The sequence below is a fragment of the Pyxicephalus adspersus genome, chromosome 5 (assembly GCF_032062135.1).
Source record: "Pyxicephalus adspersus chromosome 5, UCB_Pads_2.0, whole genome shotgun sequence".
Classification (NCBI taxonomy): Eukaryota; Metazoa; Chordata; class Amphibia; order Anura; family Pyxicephalidae; genus Pyxicephalus; species Pyxicephalus adspersus.
The window spans coordinates 106,994,791-107,013,755 of NC_092862.1; the positions used below are offsets into that span (position 1 = coordinate 106,994,791).

Genomic DNA, 18,965 nt, shown 5'->3' on the forward strand with positions numbered 1-18,965 from the left:
AGTCTGCGCAGCCCATCTAATCTAAGGTTGCTCAGATTCATTCCTATATTGCAACCTATTTATTACTTGTATGCTTTAAAACCTGTGCCTGTGAAAATGAGGATTAAGCAACTGTACAAGTAGAACGTGTTGATTAGAAAAAGTCAGATGATGCTAAAGAAATTTAACTTTGAAGCCCAATTACAAAAAGTAGAAGCAACAATATCTTTCTAGAAAGTTGATCATCTGGAGCAGTGGTCGCCAACCTTTTTGGTCCCGCAGACCACTAAAATTACCGGCTCCTGACCGGTACAAAACTTTGAAACAGAAAAAAAAGTGTGATATATATACATATATATATATATAGTATATCAGGGTTCTCCCCAGGCCCTTTTAGCTGGGTGCACCACCCGGCACTTTTCAGCACCCACCTGGCTGTTTTTCGGTGGTTACAATACAGGGGCTGCCACCCACCTACAATTTCTTCCCACCCGGCTTAAAAAAAATTCTGGGTTGAGCACTGAGTGTATATATATATATATATATATATATATATATATATATATATATAGTTAGGTCCACAAATATTTGGACAGAGACAACTTTTTTTCTAATTTTGGTTCTGTACATTATCACAGCTAGTTTTAAATGAAACAACTCAGGTGCAGTTGAACTACAGAATCAAAAGATTGCATAAAAATGTGGGGAACTAAAGCCTTTTTTTTTATACAATCACATAATTTCAGGGGCTCAAAAGTAATTGGACAATTGACACAAAGGCTATTTCATGGGCTGGTGTGGGTATATCCTTCGTTATGCCATTAATAATTACCAAATACATTTTTTTACATTACAGGAAAGCTCCTTTTGATGAATGCCAAAATCTGAGAGCATTCCACATCCTTCTAGAATATCTAGAATATCCCAGGAGGCTTCAGGTTTCCACTTCAGTCTTTACCTTGTCCAAGATAAAGACAGAAGGGAAGAGGCCCTGTTAATTTTTTGTTCCAAAAATAAAATTTAAGACAAATAAAAACAGCATCAACTAATGCATATATTACATAATCTAATGCTTTAAAATGCAGTTAGAATGCCACCTCCAAACACTTCTGCAAGTCATGGGGCAGAGGGAGGGTTAGAGGATAGAAATATGAGGGGCCCCTTATTAAAGAGGGTTTTTCAGATTCCAAAAAGCATCCTACCCACAGCCAAAAGCAACACTGGGGTTATGCTATGGGGATGAGTCTCCTCCCCTAAAAACATAACTTTTGTCTAGTTTTGCCCAATGAAAAGTGGATTACACATTTTTTGCCCTCTTCCTGTTTTTTGGCAAGCCGGATTCCTGAGGACAATATATGGATAGGAGAGCGGGAGCTGAGGTCCTGGGCCTATTAAAGAGTGGTTTTAACATTTGAGAGAACCACAATATTTTTGAATATTTTCCCCACAAATTATGGCTTTGTAAGACAATAAAAATGCAAACATGAGCATTTGCAAACCACTGGAAAAACTAAGCATTTTTTCCTTGAAACCTCTACCATCACCTAGCCATTGACACCCAGAAGCACTAAACACAAGTTCTAGATGAACATTCAGAGGTGTGGAACTGAACCCCATTATACTCACCTTTCCCTGTTCCGTTGCAACGCACCACTACCTTCTTCTCTTCCTGGATCCAGGTTGGATCAGGTGGTGATGATGTAACTCCCTCACAATGACCCTCCAAGCTCTCCAAGGAAGGAGAGGATAAACTTTCATCAGTGAAGCTGGGTGATCAAGCAAACCTGGAATGGATTTCTTAAAAGTCATTAGCTATTTTTTAGCAAATGATTTCAATTCTGGAGCAGATCTATTCCAGGTTTGCTGGTTCACCCAATTTCACTGATGAAAGTGTATCCTCTCCAGCCTTGGAGAGCTTTAATAAACCAGACTCAATCATTCAGTCCCGGCAAGTGCAGGGAAAGCCAGAATTGCCAGATATCCAGGCAACCAACACACAGCTCAGTGTTTTTGACAGTTCTCGTAGTAATCAGGGAGGTATTCTGCTTATTGCAGAAGAAACATTGCCTGCCCCTTTCTGCAACAATACCCTTTGTGATCGAAAATTAGAACTTTACCTCCCTGTCGGTATTCGCAAATGTTGCTCGGGGTTAATTTTCAATACCAAAAGCAGTAACCCTGAGCCAAAGTTGGGGTGGAGTTGCAAGAGAGTTTTTAAGCCTATGTCTAGTCTTATGTGTTTCCCCTGGGGATGCCCACCCATCTGTGTAGCCTGGCGATGTCCTGCCGACATCTGTATCCCTGGGGTGTGAACAGTGGGGACACGAGGCCAGGAAACGCAGATGCCGAACGGACGAGAGTGCGCCTGGGGGGGGCGGGACCAGGAGGGCAATTTAAAATAACAAGTATTTTTAAATGTACGGCTTTTACATTTAAAAATAATTATTATTCAGACCAACCGGGAGGTAATCTTTTTGTAATTCAAGCTTTCAATTTGTTCTGCTGACCACTGCCACTGGCACTTAAGTAGAATCTAAGATGACTTGTCACTAGGTCTGGAACACAGTGGAAACAAGAACAGAACACGACAGAAAAACTGACTTTTTACAATTGTTACCACAATTGTAGGTGAGGGACAAATTATCCAACATGGACATCTGTCTCATCATCTCAATAATATTAGGCAGTATTGATGTAGTGCCGACATATAACGCAGCACTGTACAATGTCCATAGTCATGTCCCTAACTGTCCCTCGAAGAGGCTCACAATCTAATGTCCCTACCATAGTCATGTGTCTAAGGCCAATATATATAATTTTTTTTTTTTTTTAGGGGGGGGGGGGGATCCAATTAACCTAACTGCATGCAAACTCCATGCAGATAGCATCCTGGCCAGGATTTGAACATGGGACCTAGGGCTTAAAAGCCATAGTGGCTAACCTCTGAGCCATCAAATAGCATTATGCACAGTAAATTAAAGAATTCCTCCAGCTAGAAAACTAAAATATGTCAAACAATTCACTAATTAAACATTACTGTGATAATATCCCTACATTCCAGAGATTAGTAAAACTCCGCTGTACTTTTGGGGCTCTGACAAACTATACATCTTCTCTCCCCGGCCAATCACAGACTCCTTGTATTCTGTGAAGGGCCAGTGATTGGATGAGGGCAGAATGAGCACCAATCACAGCCGCTCTCCTTATTGATACCTCCGAAATACAGTGGCGCTGTACTGTTTGCCCCCCTCACCCCCTCCCCATCTTGTGGTTTAAACAGAAGTATTTTTATGCTGAAACTGTTTGGGGTTTTTTAATTTACAAGCTAAAATTGATAATTAAAGCAAGCCAGAAGTTCAGAGCTGCAGCATATAACATAAACTATGAATCCCACATCCCAGCTATCGTGAAGTATTGTGTTTACATACTGCCATGCCTGCTAAAACGTTCAGCATAGACGTTTAGTAAATACCCAGCAGGGCTTACCCGCTTTGTCAGAGTCCATGACAGGGAAGACACAACAACACTACAGTCTATGGAGCCTTCAGTACATTACAGCATCACTGCACACGCACGTAACCTTGTTTGGGGTCAGACACTACCTACACATGTACTTCCGGGTTACGGCACGTAACATAAAAATGGCATCCCTGGCATTCCTTTAGACGAGCGACCCCTTTTTCCTATGGCTTTACATGAATTTAAATAATCATTATTGATGTAGTTCATTTGTAAGTGAAAACTTCCCTCTCCTCCCGTGCCACCGGTATACAATGTAAGTGAGAAAGTGAGATTGGGCGTCCAGCAATTTTCTCAACGTTATCAAAGCGTGGGCGGAGTTTTCATCGTGCACGTCTAAAGGTATGCTGGGGCGCTTTCTTTAATGCAACCAGTTCACCTTTCTGCTTGTATGTAGGTTGTGCTCAGTGGGACTTTTTATTGCTCATCTTTTGCTGAGTCATTTTTACATTGTATTTTATTTTTACTATTCATTACATGTTAGCCCTGGGGGACACCTAAAGCCTCCAACATTTACATTAATATATTTTCTATTATATTACAGATATTAGTGTAATTATATTACTAAATTTTTCTGAAAATTTAAATAAAATGGTTCTATTTCAGATTTTTATGTTGCACAATATTGACACCCAATTGTCAAACAAAGCACTCTTGGGTGGTTCATCTCAGATTTATGTCTAAAAGTGGTACGATTTTTTTACATTGTAGGCCTGGCATAACTCACCGAAATATGTCAAAACAAGGGTCTAGTGGACATCCTGAGTATAATAAAGTTTAAAACACAAAAGGATAAATTAAATTTAATAATAAACTTTAAAAATCAAAAATCTGTTAAAACAAGGGTGCATAAATAAATCAAAAATACTGAAATATGTAATATAACTGTACAGTAGCATATATATAATGATTACTTTGTATTGGATTCAATACAGTTATTTTGTATTGAATCCAATACAAAATAATTTGAAATTCTTGCCACGCCCCCTCGTGGCGGCCGCACTCATCAACGTCATCGGGAACTGCTGGGCAACGTCATTGCAATAGTCGGAGGTAGAGGACGCAGCCGAGGGTGGGATCAGACTAGCATTGGAGGACGCCAGTGGGACCAGGTAAGTCTTTATTCATTATTTTTTTAGCTACCTCAAGTGTGGCTCAGGTTTACCACTATCAGCTGTTTTTTTATTAACCCAAGCCACACTCGGGGATACCGAGTGATACTGAGGGTAAAGAGGACCTATCAGCACATTTTTATATTTAAAGGGGGAAGCTTACTCTGTTTTTCTTTTTTAAATAAAAGGGAGGCCCTTTTTTTTTTAAAGTCTCTTTCACCGCAGCAGTAAAGACTCAATGGAAAGCTCCACAGCCTTCTGGGATACTTACATTACTCATTCCAGGAGGCTTCCGACTGCTCCTTTTACATTGCGGGAAAAGCCCCTTCTGTATATGGCCGGGATCAGGTATGTGCAGAAGGGTTTTTCCTGCACACATGCGTAGTGAGATTTGTATTTTTCTTTTTACATTTACATGAGAAAACGTCTGGGGAAGCAGCTGTGTACTGTGAGATGGGGTAAGCAGAGGCAGGAAGAAGACGTTGGAAGAAGGCTTCAACTGCTTGTTCGGTCCCGCGCTGGACCCTTCATTCTGGAGTGGGACCAAACTAAAGCCAATTGTGGAGGTATCAAGAGCTCTGCGGTAGTAAAAGTGTATTTTTATTTTAATAGAAGGTCTGCTTTAAGTCAAATGTACTGCCTAAAGCGCAACTAAACTGAAAAAAAAAAACACTTCCCTTTAATCCTGCAGATCCCTCGATGGTGCTGGACCTTCCCTAAATCTGGTCCCTCGTTGTCTACCCTTTTATGTAAAGTGAAAATGTTGAGTTCAGGACCGTTTTAAACTACATTATCTCATTTTTAAAGGGGTTCATCATTTTTTTTTTTTTTTTTTGTAAATGCTGTTTTAATTTTCTTTGGGAAGGTCCCCTCCCCTTCTGTCCAACAGCCTTCTGGGATACATACATCCCATATTCCAGGAGGCTGTGGAGTGTGCTAGCCCAAGATTAAATATGCTTCATCAGGGGCTTTCCTAAAATGTAAATGCTCACACATGCGTGATCTTGATCCATAAGATCGGCAATCTTTTTTGTACTTTTTCAGGAAGACGTCACCAGATTTCGCACATGCACAGTGCGAGTTTGGGTGATGTGAGAACAACTGTCATGCTTGGGGAGACAGGACTACTAGGGGGGCGCTACAGCTTGCGCAAAAGTGGTGTGAGACCTAAGAAGGGCCAAGGTGCAGAGGTGGTAACCAGGTCTTCTCCAGAGTGAGGATGTTGTGCTGCTGGTTACTGCCAGGTTGTGGTCCTTGGGCAAACCAGAGATGGTTAAGAGGTTATTTTCTGATTGGCCGTCGGGTTGGACGAAACTGATAAAGCTTGGCAGCGAAAGCCAGTTGCTCCCATGTGCAGGAGAGAGGGATCTGCAGTTTAGTGAAGAAGAGGTAAATGTGATAAGAACCCAGAAGAAGAGGAAAGAAGATGACGGCATTGGATACAACAGTGAGTGCCAAAAAGAAGAGGGAAGACAAAACAGCAGGGGACAAACTGGGTTTGTGACAGATCGCGGGCTTGTCATTAGTAAAGATAAGATAAGTAAGGTTTTTTTTTTTCAGAAAAGTTCCCCTTTTTCAGCACCTCATGTAATATCACTGTGCAGGTGACAGGTTCTCTTTAAGGTGACATCCAAGGTTGCAGTGTCAACACAGATTGTGCTCTCACAACTCTCTACCCCATCCCTGGCTCTAGAATGATAGCTGTAATCCAAAAGTGCTCAGAGCTGACCAATTCCACTGACATTCTTGCTGCATCCCTGCCACTATCATTCCTGACACCCATCATGGAGGTGCCAGGTACCTTGCAGGAATAGATAAGCTTGGGATACAGGGGAGCAGCACATCCAACCTTTACTAGATGTAGCAGGTGACTTAACGGTTTGTCACATCTACAACATAGCCAACAGTCAGCTGAAGACCTGTGAATGCACTCCAAGCTACCGTAACAACATCACCCTTACATCCTTGGCAGCAAAAGGGTTAAACTGACTCTGCCTTTAATACCAGTCCAAGCAAAGATTCTGCAAAACAAGAGTGTAAGCACTATTATTTTGTCCTACATCTATGTTCCTGAACTCTGCTCCATTTTACAGGAATGATCCGCTGAAATTCAAGTAGAGCCATACTCTCATAACTCTCCATCAATTAAACATCCCCAAGTCCCTGCATCAGCCTCAACATCTTCTCACAGTCTTTTCCAGACTGGGGATCTTCGACCATGTTGATTGGCTACAGCAGTATGAATGAACACGTGTTGAAAATGTGCACTGTGCCAAGTGAAAGTGATTTTACTCAGGTCACCTACAGTGCAGAGATCTGTGCATGGTAAAATATGTATCAAAGGTATCATTGCTCTCCATTCCAATCTGCCTTTCAGAACCCTCTTTCTCTCCTCTCCCTCCCTCCCTCTTGTCCCCTTCTCTCTCCTTCTCTGTTCTCATTCTCTTCTGTCCTCTCTCTCCCCACCCCCTCCCTCTTTTTTACTTCCCCCCTTTCACTCTCTTTCTCCCCTCTTCCTTCCTCTCTCCTTCCCACTGTTCAATCTGTATGTAAAAATATTGCCTACAGGCAGGTAGGTTTATGTTAATTTAGAGGAGGCATCACCTGTCCCTTCTGCAATAATGGCCCTGCTTGTTCACATCGTTTGTCTTATAAGTTTAATTCCTCTTTAAGGTTGCCTTTATAACTTTACTGAGTCAAAATTTGTCACTAGGTCCCAATTTAACCAGCCAGATGGCAACCCTACAATATAGCCACCAATATCCACTAAATTGTTGCTCACCTTACGAGCCCTTACGAGTCCCTACGAGCTCTCACTGATTTCTACTGCTGACCTTCACATAACTACAGGGGACAGTAATGACATGAAGGTCAGCAGAAGGAACCAGTAAAAGCTGTAGAAGACCTAAAGTTAATTTAAAGGAGCAGTATACTGTAATGGATTACATGATTCTATCAAATCTATCTGTCCACCCCTGACCTGTCTCCCTCAGTCCTGGATAAGGTCTCACGCTGCCTGTCAGCCATCTCATCATGGATGTCTGACCATTTCCTGAAACTCAACCTGGATAAAACAGAACTCATCATCATCCCCCCCTCAAATTCCGCATCTCCCCCTGACATATATCTATCTGTTAACAACACTTATTCGGCCCTCCCCTCAGGCACGTTGTCTTGGTGTCACCTTTGACTCGGCCCTCTCATTCACCCCCCATATTCAGAACATTTCCAGGTCCTGTCACTTTCAGCTACGCAACATCTCCAAAATCCGCCCCTACCTGTCCACTGAGATCACCAAACTCCTTGTACATGCTTTTATCATCTCTCGTCTGGACTACTGTAACCTCCTCCTCTCTGGTATTCCACTAACCGGGCTCCCTCCTCTACAATCTATTATGAATGCTGCAGCCAGACTCATCCTTCCCACCGCTCCTCTTCCGCTACATCTCTTTGCAGATCTCTACACTGGCTTCCATTTCACCTTAGAATCAAATTCAAGCTCCTGTGCTTTGCCTTCAAATCCCTATACAGTTATTGTCCCACTTACATTTCTGACCTGGTAAAAAAATACTCCCCCAGCCGCTCTCTTTGGTCCTCCAATGACCTACTAATGACTTCCTCACTCATAACCTCATCACACACACGGATACAAGACTTCTCTAGAGCTGCCCCAACTCTCTGGAATGGTCTTCCTCATCCTATTTGGCTTGCTCCTACTTTCTGCTCATTTAAAAGAGCGCTCAAAACCCATTTTTTCAAACTTTCCTACCCATCTTCTGCCTTTTAAACTCAATACTACTCCCACCACTACATATCTCCCCTCCTATTATGTGTAAATTCCCCCACCTACTAGATTGTGGGCTTTTTGAGGCAGGGTCCTCTCCTCCTGTATCACTGTCTGTATTAGTCTGTCATTTGCAACCCCTATTTAATGTACAGGGCTGCGTAATATGTTGGTGCTATATAAATCCTGTCTATTCATAATAATAATAATAATATTAATAATAATGATAATAATAATAAGAATGATTGTACCCTGCCCACTGACAACTTCTCAGAAGTTCAATATGGTTACCTAAGTGTACAACAATTTTGATGACAAAACAATGTTCAGGAAAATCAGCAGCCATAAACTTTACATTCCAATGCGACAGGTTTAAAAAAATCCAGGTAAATGCAAAAAAAAAAATGTATATAATAAACAACCTCAACGAACAAGACCAGGCTCCCACAAGCACTTCCAGACAATTCTTGATATTACATTGCTTACAAAACAAGTGAGGAGGAAACATATTTTCACATGTGACCAAATTGTACATAACTAGGAGTCTCACCACTGTTCAGTACCACTGTATATATTGGGCTGTAGGTTAGGTGTTAATGTACACAGCATTCAGGGGCTTTCTGCTGTGTACAGTTAAGGGCTCACGGATGTTCCCTTTGCCAATCACTTTGTTTCGGGTTTTGATATTCCAAGAAACTGTTAGGCCCATGTCTACTATTCCTGAATAAATCCCAGAACATTAGAGATCTGTGGTTGCAGTTGATCTAGTGGTTCAGCTTAGTGCCAGTGGAATTGGTTTTGTCTTATTTGCATTTTCAGTAGAGTTTGGGCTACCTTTTCTGAGCAACAAATCCTCCTCAGTCTCTGATTTTCAACTTACAAGTCATCAGCTTTAGCCTGGGTAGATACGAGGGGTGCTGGGAAGTTCCTGCCTTTGCCCAGAAAGAAGGGAACCAGAGTTATGAAATACCACATTTATTCAACATATTCCCCCTGAGACTGATGCACTTGGTACAGCTTAGTTGCAGCTTTTCCAGATCATTAAAATAAAAGTCCTTTGGTTGGGCCGCAAACCAGCTCTCAGCAGCATCTGTGACTTCAGAAATGTCCTCAAAACATTGCCCCTTCAGGTGTTTCTTCAAATTCAGGCACAGATAATAGTCCGAAGGGGCCAGGTCAGGAGAGTAGGAGGGGTGGTGGAACAATTGGAAACCCAGGGTGTTCAATTTGGCAACCACAACGTCTGACGTGTGCGCAGGTGCATTGTCCTGCAAAAAAAGGATCCCTTTGGTCAACTTTCTACGGGGTTTCGTCTTAATTGCCTTCCTTAGCTGGTCTAGAAGGTTAGCATAATACTGTCTGGTGATACTAGAGCCCTGAGGTAGATAGTCCACCAACAGAATACTGTCTTTGACCCAGAAAACGGACGCCATGACTTCTTTGGCCGATTTCTGGGTTCGTAACTTTTTCGGCCTCGGTGACCCACTGTGGCGCCATTCCTTTGACTGTTCCTTGGTTTCAGGATCATAGGAGCCAGGTTTTATCCTCAGTCACTAACCTAGCCAAAAGTCCTGTGCAGCTTCAAAATGGGCCCAAACAGCTTTTGATGTGTCAACTCGTTCCTTCTTCTGATCACTGTTGAAACATTTCGGCACCCAGTTCGCTGAAAGCTTGCGCATGTCTAGGATAGTGGTGAGAACAAACCCAACACGCTGGGCAAGTATCTGGGCTTTTTTGCAGATATTCGCCGGTCTTCAATATTCAGCTCATGAACAGCATCGCAGGTTGCCGTGTCAGTTGAGGTTGGGGGTGCTTCAATGGTGAAATGCCCAGTCTTGAAATGAGATATCCAGGTTTTGACAGTGCTGTAGGAAGGACACTTCTCCCCCAGGGTTTGTGACATCTCAGTGTAAATGTCCTTACACAAAAACTTCATGACGGCCCGTAACTCCAATGGCGTAAAACTTGCTTGTGCCTCTGCCATCACAGTTTCTCACTAAAAGAAAAAACAGTTTTAAGAATCACAAAGACCTGATATTTGCACAGTTACATACTAAGCTGTTAGGCTGTCATATGCCCCCATACTCTTTTTTCTATTTCATCTGGAAGGGGGCAAAGCCAGGAACTTCTCAGCACCCTTTCGTACATGCAATAGAACATTGGTCCACAACCTTTTGGATGTCACAGACCACTAAATTTTCGGACTTCAGATCGCGCATGCAGGGGGGAGCCGTGTGTCACTCAAAGGGGAAGAAACTTCCCCCAGAGTAAAGTCATGAGGCCAGAATCCGCCTACTCTCTCATCGCAGCTCTGAGTGTCTCTGGACACAACTCACCCACCACCCTTATCCTACAATGCATACGGGAAACATGGTCGGTGCCCCTGGCCCCGCAGCTGCATCTGCATCTGCAGCTGCCAGAGCCGTGGATCACCAAAATTTTCTTGTGGACCACAGGTTGCAATAGAAAATACCTTGAGAGATTAGGTTCTTACTGGAAAATAGCTCTTTTGGTGCCTCTACTTAGTTTTACATGTATAAGACATTACTTCGTAATCGGTGTTTGTTCTTGTCTCTGCTTGATAAGTGTTGTGTAGAGCCACCTCTTTATTAATTGTTTAGAACATATTGTGCAGGTACAGGGGAAAGAAAGAGGTTTCAGGCTCAAAGTTTTTGTGCAAAAGAGTAAAATGTGTATTTTTCAATTTGCAGTTGGTACATGCATCAATGGTACAGATTACATTTTTCACCATATATCCAATTGACTGTTAATGTCACAGGGTTTGGATACTTCATCTAGACATAAATTTTCTAACATCATACAATATAAAAATTGAAAACAAAAAGGACTAGTTGCGATCACGTAAATTCTGACGCGTTTCGACAATTATAGGCTTCCTCAGGGGTATGTAGTTGCAGAGGTTGGATGATTTATATGTTGTACAGATACAAAGTATAAACATATAACATTAAAAATTAAAATATGATATAATTGTGTTCAAATTCTAATACAATGTTTTTAAGATGTTTGACTACCAATATTAATTTGCATTTTTACATTGAATCGATTGCCCAGTGGTAACATACATTAAGTATTGGAAAAAATCATATTGCTGACATCTTAGTTCCAAGGTATGATAGTAATCATTAGTTTAAATCAATTTACCTTGGAACTAAGATGTCAGCATTATGATTTACATTATGTTACCGCTGGGCAATGGATTCAATGTAAAAACTATTCCAATCTAGGTAGGGACTGCATTTAATGTTTTATATTGTCACAATTAGGTCTAGGTTAAAATGAGGAAGACTGTTTACTTCAGGGACCATTTGTTCCTGGTTTTGACTAACTTAGATGTAGATGGCCGTCCGATCCTCCAGGAATGACCAAGCCAGAGCCATGACTGTTTCTAGCATGTTCCTGCATCATCCTCAGGCTGAGAGTTGTTTCATCATTCCACTGAAGCTATATGTATGCAACTCCCATGCAATTGTTCAGCTAGATGTTCATTCTGTTGTTCTAAACTAAATGGAGAAAAGCTCAGAAAGTTAGAAAGGAAGCTATGATTTCTGGCATGTTAGGCATGTTTTGGGCAAAAGTACCAAAATGTACATTCCATCACTATGGCTTGTATATGAAATTTTAATTTTTCAGTAGTGAAAACTATGTACCTGAGAGGGGCATAATCATCCTTGGTAAATAGGACAATGTCATCTAAGTATTGTAAATTCTTACCCCATGTGGAATACGATAAGAAGCAGCACCCTCATTAAAAGTCTCAGCACTGTGATCCTGAAAGATAGTGGTTCATTCCATCAACTGACTGAACCTAAATCCACCAACCAGGGTTTGTGTTGCCAACATAACTCAGAGTGCCCACCAAATAATGTAACTTGAGGTATTAGCAAATAAATCCTATGCACAAGACCTTAATTTTGTCTACCGTATCCCCACTGGAATTTAGCATGACCTTGGTAACTAATGTCAAGGCTAGTGCAGACTCTACTGGCGAAGTGAACACATTTCTGAGGTCTGTGCTGATTTGCTTATTTTGTAAACCCTTTATTAAAACTGTATCCTTTATCAGCATGATTGAGTGGCATACCAGCCTTGTCAGTAATGCATTAACAATCAGTATTGACAAAAAGACAATGTCTAATGGGATAAAGCTTTAATAAATATTTTGTGTTGCCTGGTTTCCTCTCTTGTTTTATTCCATTCATCCCTAATGTTTATATAGAAATTTTAAAATAGAGGAGGAGCTTTAGTGTAATGAAGGTAGTACTTGTGCTTCTTTTGGGGTAATTTTCTATTTCCTTCCCAATTGTAAAAATACCCAGAAGTAAAAATGAAACCCCATAATAACAGGAAATTTATGGTGGGGGCTCTTTTGAATCTTATGAGCCTGAAGCTTCAGTTTTCTGCTGACTGGTCCTTAGAAGAGAAAGTAAGAGAGGGTAGCAAGCCCTGTAGCAAGCGTAGACTGTAAATTCTTAATTATTTCTCTCACTTTTTGGAGGAACTAATGTTTGCCTGTTGAAAAGGGTCAACAATTTTCGTCTTTGACTGTGGCCCTAAAGGAGTGGGGGAATAGTATCCCATACACTTGTATGGTTAGTCAAGGAATAAAACTGGGATCCCCCTTGGGTACTTCCAGAAAAGGAATACCCTTAATCTTAAATTATTTCTCAAGGCAACTACTTTGAGGCTTCAAGGAACTGCTATGTTAGTTCATGAAAAACTGGATAGATGTTACCACTCTAGTCTCTGTTCCACCAAATCAGCCAGGCTTCCTTCATCACCAGTCAAATATTTGGGGAAAAAAATAAAACACCATCTTACATTAAAATTAATTAAATGCAATATTCAGTTTAGAAGAAAAATGCTACTTCTGGAACTCTCATTGCAGAATTCATTCCAAAGCTCTAGTCAAATATCCATATTGTCATTTGATTAGTTAATCATCTGTTTTGTGAGGTGTGAATGTGTTTTTACACTTTTAAGACAGTGTTAACTATGAAACTATAGATAACAACAGAGATTAATTATCTGTTGCAGAAATCCCACACCTTTTGGTTATCAAAAAAGAAAGAGAGGTTATGGCTGCCTACAGGTGTGATACTTGATTAAAAGGATTTTTTTATTTAAATGGCGCCTTTAAAAGATATAAACTTGTCATTGCGCCTTTAATATTTTTTCAATAAATATTTGATCTCCATTTGAAATGCAAATTATACTGTATATATTGGGGAAATTGTTCAAGTAAATTTTTATTGTATCAAAAACAGCAATGAGAATATTTTTGTGCATATTACTCTTGTTTTTGTTTCCCAGGTAAGAACAAGCTGTCTTGTCTCATATTGCCACTGATTACATCCAGATGTGGACAGGCAAATAACAAGTTGAGAATAAATGTTTGAAGCTGATTGGTGGCTGAGAAGTAATAGTTCTTTTTGTATTAAAAACTCCAGGTACAAAAATATGATGCATGAGAAGAAGAAATGCATCGTATGTCAAAAGTACTGAGTGTAAACCAAATCACTTTGCTAAGTGGACATTTGCTATTAAATTCACCCCATTAGGAAAGGGAAATTCTCATATATGAATTGCTTACTGCACTATGGGTAAGCATGACTGGCAAGGACCTCCTTGTGCTCTTCATATATCAAGGCAATATGGTATTTGCATATATTTATATAAGTGTCACCCCTGCTTGTATCAGAACAGAAAAGTATTGAAGCAGGATGCTAAGATTTTTTCAGGAAACAATGTATAGGGCTGGCTTTGGGGTTGGCAAACTGGGCAATAAACTAACATCTTCAGCTGACAAAGGGCCTGCAGAAGCTTACCTCACTTTCCTACAGACTCCCGTACACCTTAAAGTGGACCCATCAACACAATTTTTACTTTGTATAAAAGGTTAGATAACCCTTTTATATATAGTAAAAATTTCGTTGTCCAACCCCCCCCCACACACACACACACAAATGCCCTTTAAAAAAAAGGGGGAAGGAGAGCGCAGAGCCTCCTGGGATGCCTAAGTCATGTATCCCAAGAGGATTCAGGCTGCTACTTCTGGGCATGCCCAATAACAGGCATGTACAAAAGGGGCTTTTCAAGGCATTGACAAAAAAGTGCTGATCTCTCACATGTGCAATGAGATCGGCATTCTTTTTTAGAGCATATGTAGAGATATGTCACCTAAAAAGATCAGGCGATGTAGGCAAAAGAAGGAAGAAGATACAGGCGGCCTGCACTTCCTCCATTCTGGGATAAATGAAGAATCCAGGAAGGTGCGGGACCAAAATGGGGCCAGCTGTGGAGGGATCAAGGGTTCTGCGGAAGTAAATTAAGTGGTATTTTATTTTAAATAAAGTTCCACTTTAAAAGCCGTACAACCTATATCTCTGTTTCTGCTCACCTTTGGCTCTGGATGAAAGCATGACAGAGCACCTCACACCACCCAATTTGATTCTGTGTGCAGGAAGACAGGGACTGGAAGCCTCAGGACAAGGAGAATGTCACTGCTGCATAGGTACTCTGGGACCTACATTAGAGCTGGATTATAATTTTAATTTGTATTACACTGCTTTCTTGGATATGTTTTTGCATTGCACAGAAAGCAAATCAAACAGCCTTTTGCATTTAAAGGCATAATTTAGGGCTGTGCTGCATTTTAATTTAAAAGTGTAAACTCAGCATTTGACAGCAGAATTTATGTACAAGCCATTAGATAGTGTTGCCAGTTGTTTAATAAATCCCCAACTAATGTTTATCATGCGCCTCTTTGGAGTCCAGCTTGTAAACACTGCATCTTCTAGACTTCTTTTCAGATGTACCAGTTTCAGGCCAATTACTTACCACATGTATCTACAACAGCATACCGTTTTCTTTTTTGGACAGACGGATTTAATTTTTGTAACAGATGTGGATGTATAATATTTTATTCATAGATTTTATTTAGAAATAAAGAGGAGGGATATGCACATTACAGCAATTTTTTTCTCAGTGTAGTGCTTATGAAAAGACAGCCCTAGATATTTATACCACAATGTAATCATTATATACTTTGAAATTCAAGGATACCACATGCCAAGATAATCATTATACACTTTGGACTACAAAGAAATCCCATGCCAAGATAATTATTATACACCTCAGACTACAAGGGTACCACATGCCAAGAGCAAATGTAATGTAATATGTGCACAGTAAAGCCCATGGTCAACATTTACTTATTAGTTTAGGAGGTTATTTTCTTTGACATGACTTGGTGTTGCAGGACAAATTAATCTGTTCCAATCACTGGTGCTTAAATTTACCCATAAGTACACATTATTGTCCCCTTTCCCCCATATCTCACAAAGTAAAAGCCCTGGTACATCCATGTATGGGGGGAAAACAGGACATCATGCACTAATCATTAGGCCAAATATAGTTATAATAAAAAATACTGTGAATTTCTGGTAAGTTTAAATATACTTTTTTATGTACGGAGTAATGGGGAAGCATAGCTAAAGGCAATTTTAAGGTAGAGAAGGAAAGGAGGTGTTGCTTTCATTTTTATGATAAAGTTGCAAAACTGGATGAGAAAAAAAGATAACAGAACACATCAAGCCTACTTTATGAAAGCTCTCCAAAACCTGAGAAGATAGATTTTCATGGGAACCTAGAATGTATTTCGTAAAAATAATTTTCTATTAGTTGGCAAATGTTTTCAGTCCTGGACCAGATCCATTTCAGCTTTGCTTGATCACTCATGATCACCCAAGTTCTTCCATGAGAATCTTCTCCAGTCTTGGATAATTTAAATAAATTAGGCTCATACTATAGATGTTATGTGTCATATAATTAATTGTGTGTATAGGAAAAATTAAAGAAAGAAAGAAAAGTATGAAATTGAGCTAGCTTTTGGTATTGTGTGCTGTCAAAAACAGTACTTTTACAAGAACCTCAGCCCCCTTTCCATCAGCCTATTCAAAATAAAATTAAAATGTAGCTTTTGCTGCAATACTTACCTTCAGTTCCTGCATATGCTGTTTTTCTGCTACTACTGCCTGATATTGTTGATACTACTACTGATATTGTCAGTCTTGCGGATTGAAGGGGAGCAATACCTATTCAACCTACTTCCTTTGTGCCCAGGCTGCCATGAACTCTAGCTATTGACTGTGAAGCAAAATCCCCCAAAATTATGGACTCATCTCTGTCACTTTACTTTCCACTCCCAGTCTTCTTATAAGCACACAAATGTGTATGTGAGGCTTTCCTTTTAATGCACAGAGCATGAGACATTTCACTCTATTTGTACATTGGGAATTCAGCTGTATTAAATTGACAGTGCTGGTTTATTAGGAGTTATAAATACAGAAGGTTTAGCCATCAATAAATGTTTGTTTTTTTTATACAGAAAGAACTTTATCTAAGTATATCACATAATATAATCCAATTAAATACAAGAACAAATATGTTTATCATATTTACTTTAGTATAAACTAAGAGTTGTGACGTGAAAATGCAGCAGTAAAATAATCTTGATTTATGCACCACTAGATGGGGCTGTTTCCTCATGTAAAATGTACAACAAACTCTTGCTGTCTGAGACATTATTACTGTTTGTTACACATTTTATAGGAGAACACAGCACCATCCACTGGTGACCAACAAAAAATCATCAGTGAAGCAAAATTCCCAAAAATTATGTACTCATCTCTTTGTCACTTTACTTTCCACTCCCAGTCTTCTTATAAGCACACAAATAGGTTGACTTATTGTGCTGATTAGTCCTTCCATGCCTTGAGTCTGATACTAATTTATTTTTAAGTACTCAAACCTCTTGCATTGAAATCATACATTGAATGATACAATAATGAATACAAAGTTGCATTATTTGTGTTTTTTAAATCTACCTAGGGCTCCTATTTCCAAAACAGGAGATCAGGCATTTCCTTAAACATTCCCTCGTGGAATTCATGGGTTTCAATTGGAGCAATTCATTCCTAAAACATGTCAGGAAATGTCAGATTCATTGTTTTATCAATTCTATGATAAATATACTAGTAAATACAAATTTGTATTAAAACAGACATAAACGAAGGCAGTTTATAATATACATATAAAAAATGTGTATTTTATTGTTTAGATAATTGTGCCTACTTTTAAGGGCCTGTATTGGAAATAAAATAGGGATACAATTTTGGGGTCAGTTTAACCTACACCAAGCACTTCTGCCTTAACTCTGCCCACACTGACTTGAATATCTCAGCAGTTCAATAAACAGAGGTAAAATATAATATGCCATTATGCAAACACATATATACAACCACAATATTATTATGGTTTAAAACAAAATGCTGCATCTACTGTACAGCTGTTGGGGCAGCTGAAGAAAAATCTCAGACTCACACTTAACACAAAATCTACTTCTGAAGTCTTAATCAGAGATTCTGATGTATGTTAGCTAATTGCATTGCAGTCTTCAGGTTCCAAATTTAAACTTGACACCTAGATAGAAACCTGAGAAACAGGATATCAGAAGGGAGGAAGAGAATCTTCCTGACACACTTGATATGATCTAAACACATTTCTTCATCTTCTTAAGTTATTTAACCCTTTAACTAACATGAAAATAAACTTCCACACATCTGAAGAGCTAATAACACATTTTTCAAATGTGTATGTGAGGCTTTCCTTTTCATGCACAGAGCATGAGACATTTCACTCTACTTGTACATTGGGAATTCAGCTGTATTAAATTGACAGTTCTGGTTTAATAGGAGTTATAAATACAGAAGGTTTAGCCATCAAATGTTTTTCAGACCTTTTTTCTATGGCTAAATGTTTGGTTTTTTTTTATACAGAAAGAACTTTATCTAAGTGTATCACATGGTATAATCTAATTAAATACAAGAACAAATATGTTTATCATATTTAGTTTTGTATAAACCAGGAGTTGTGACGTGAAAATGCCGCAATAAAATAATCTTGGTTTATGCACCACTAGATGGGGCTGTGTTCTCATGTAAAATGTACAACAATCCCTTGCTGTCTGAGACATTATTACTGTTTGTTACACATTTTATAGGAGAACACAGCACCATCCACTGGTGACCAACAACTCTAAACAAAAAATCATTTAAGAGCAAGTGACCCAATTATAATCAACTCAAAAGTAAAAAAAAATACTCTGTAAAATCTAAAAAAAGATAAACAGTCCGAGCCCATGTGATTTTATTTTTCTCCTAACAATAAGACACTGTGAATGTATTTATTTGCATTACTTTATTTTTGGCATTTCTGTTGATTACTGTTTTGAATGTTAGCTGTGACGGATGCATTTTGTGCATGATGTTTATTATAGTCAATGGTCCTGATTTATTAAAGCTCTCCAAGACTAGAGATGATATACTTTCATGGGTGAACCTGGGAGATCCAGCAAATCTGGAATTGATTTCTTAAAAGTAATTTGCTATTTGCTGGCAAATGTTTTTAATCCTAGACCTGAATCATTCCAGGTTTGGTGGATCACCCATGTTCACCAAAAAATTCTATCTTCTCCAGTTTTGGAGAGC

At 39.5% G+C, this 18,965-nt stretch overlaps 1 protein-coding gene across 1 annotated transcript in view; it reads right to left on the bottom strand.

The window, feature by feature from the left end:
* The window catches only part of CMC1 (C-X9-C motif containing 1), a 31,030-nt gene extending 27,430 nt beyond the window's left edge, over window positions 1–3,600 (bottom strand). The window contains exon 1 of the mRNA XM_072412386.1: window positions 3,466–3,600. Coding sequence (XP_072268487.1) covers window positions 3,466–3,484 — 19 coding nt within the window. The 5' untranslated portion in view covers window positions 3,485–3,600. The remainder of the gene's footprint in view (window positions 1–3,465) is intronic.
* Between the last annotated feature and the right edge of the window lie 15,365 nt (window positions 3,601–18,965).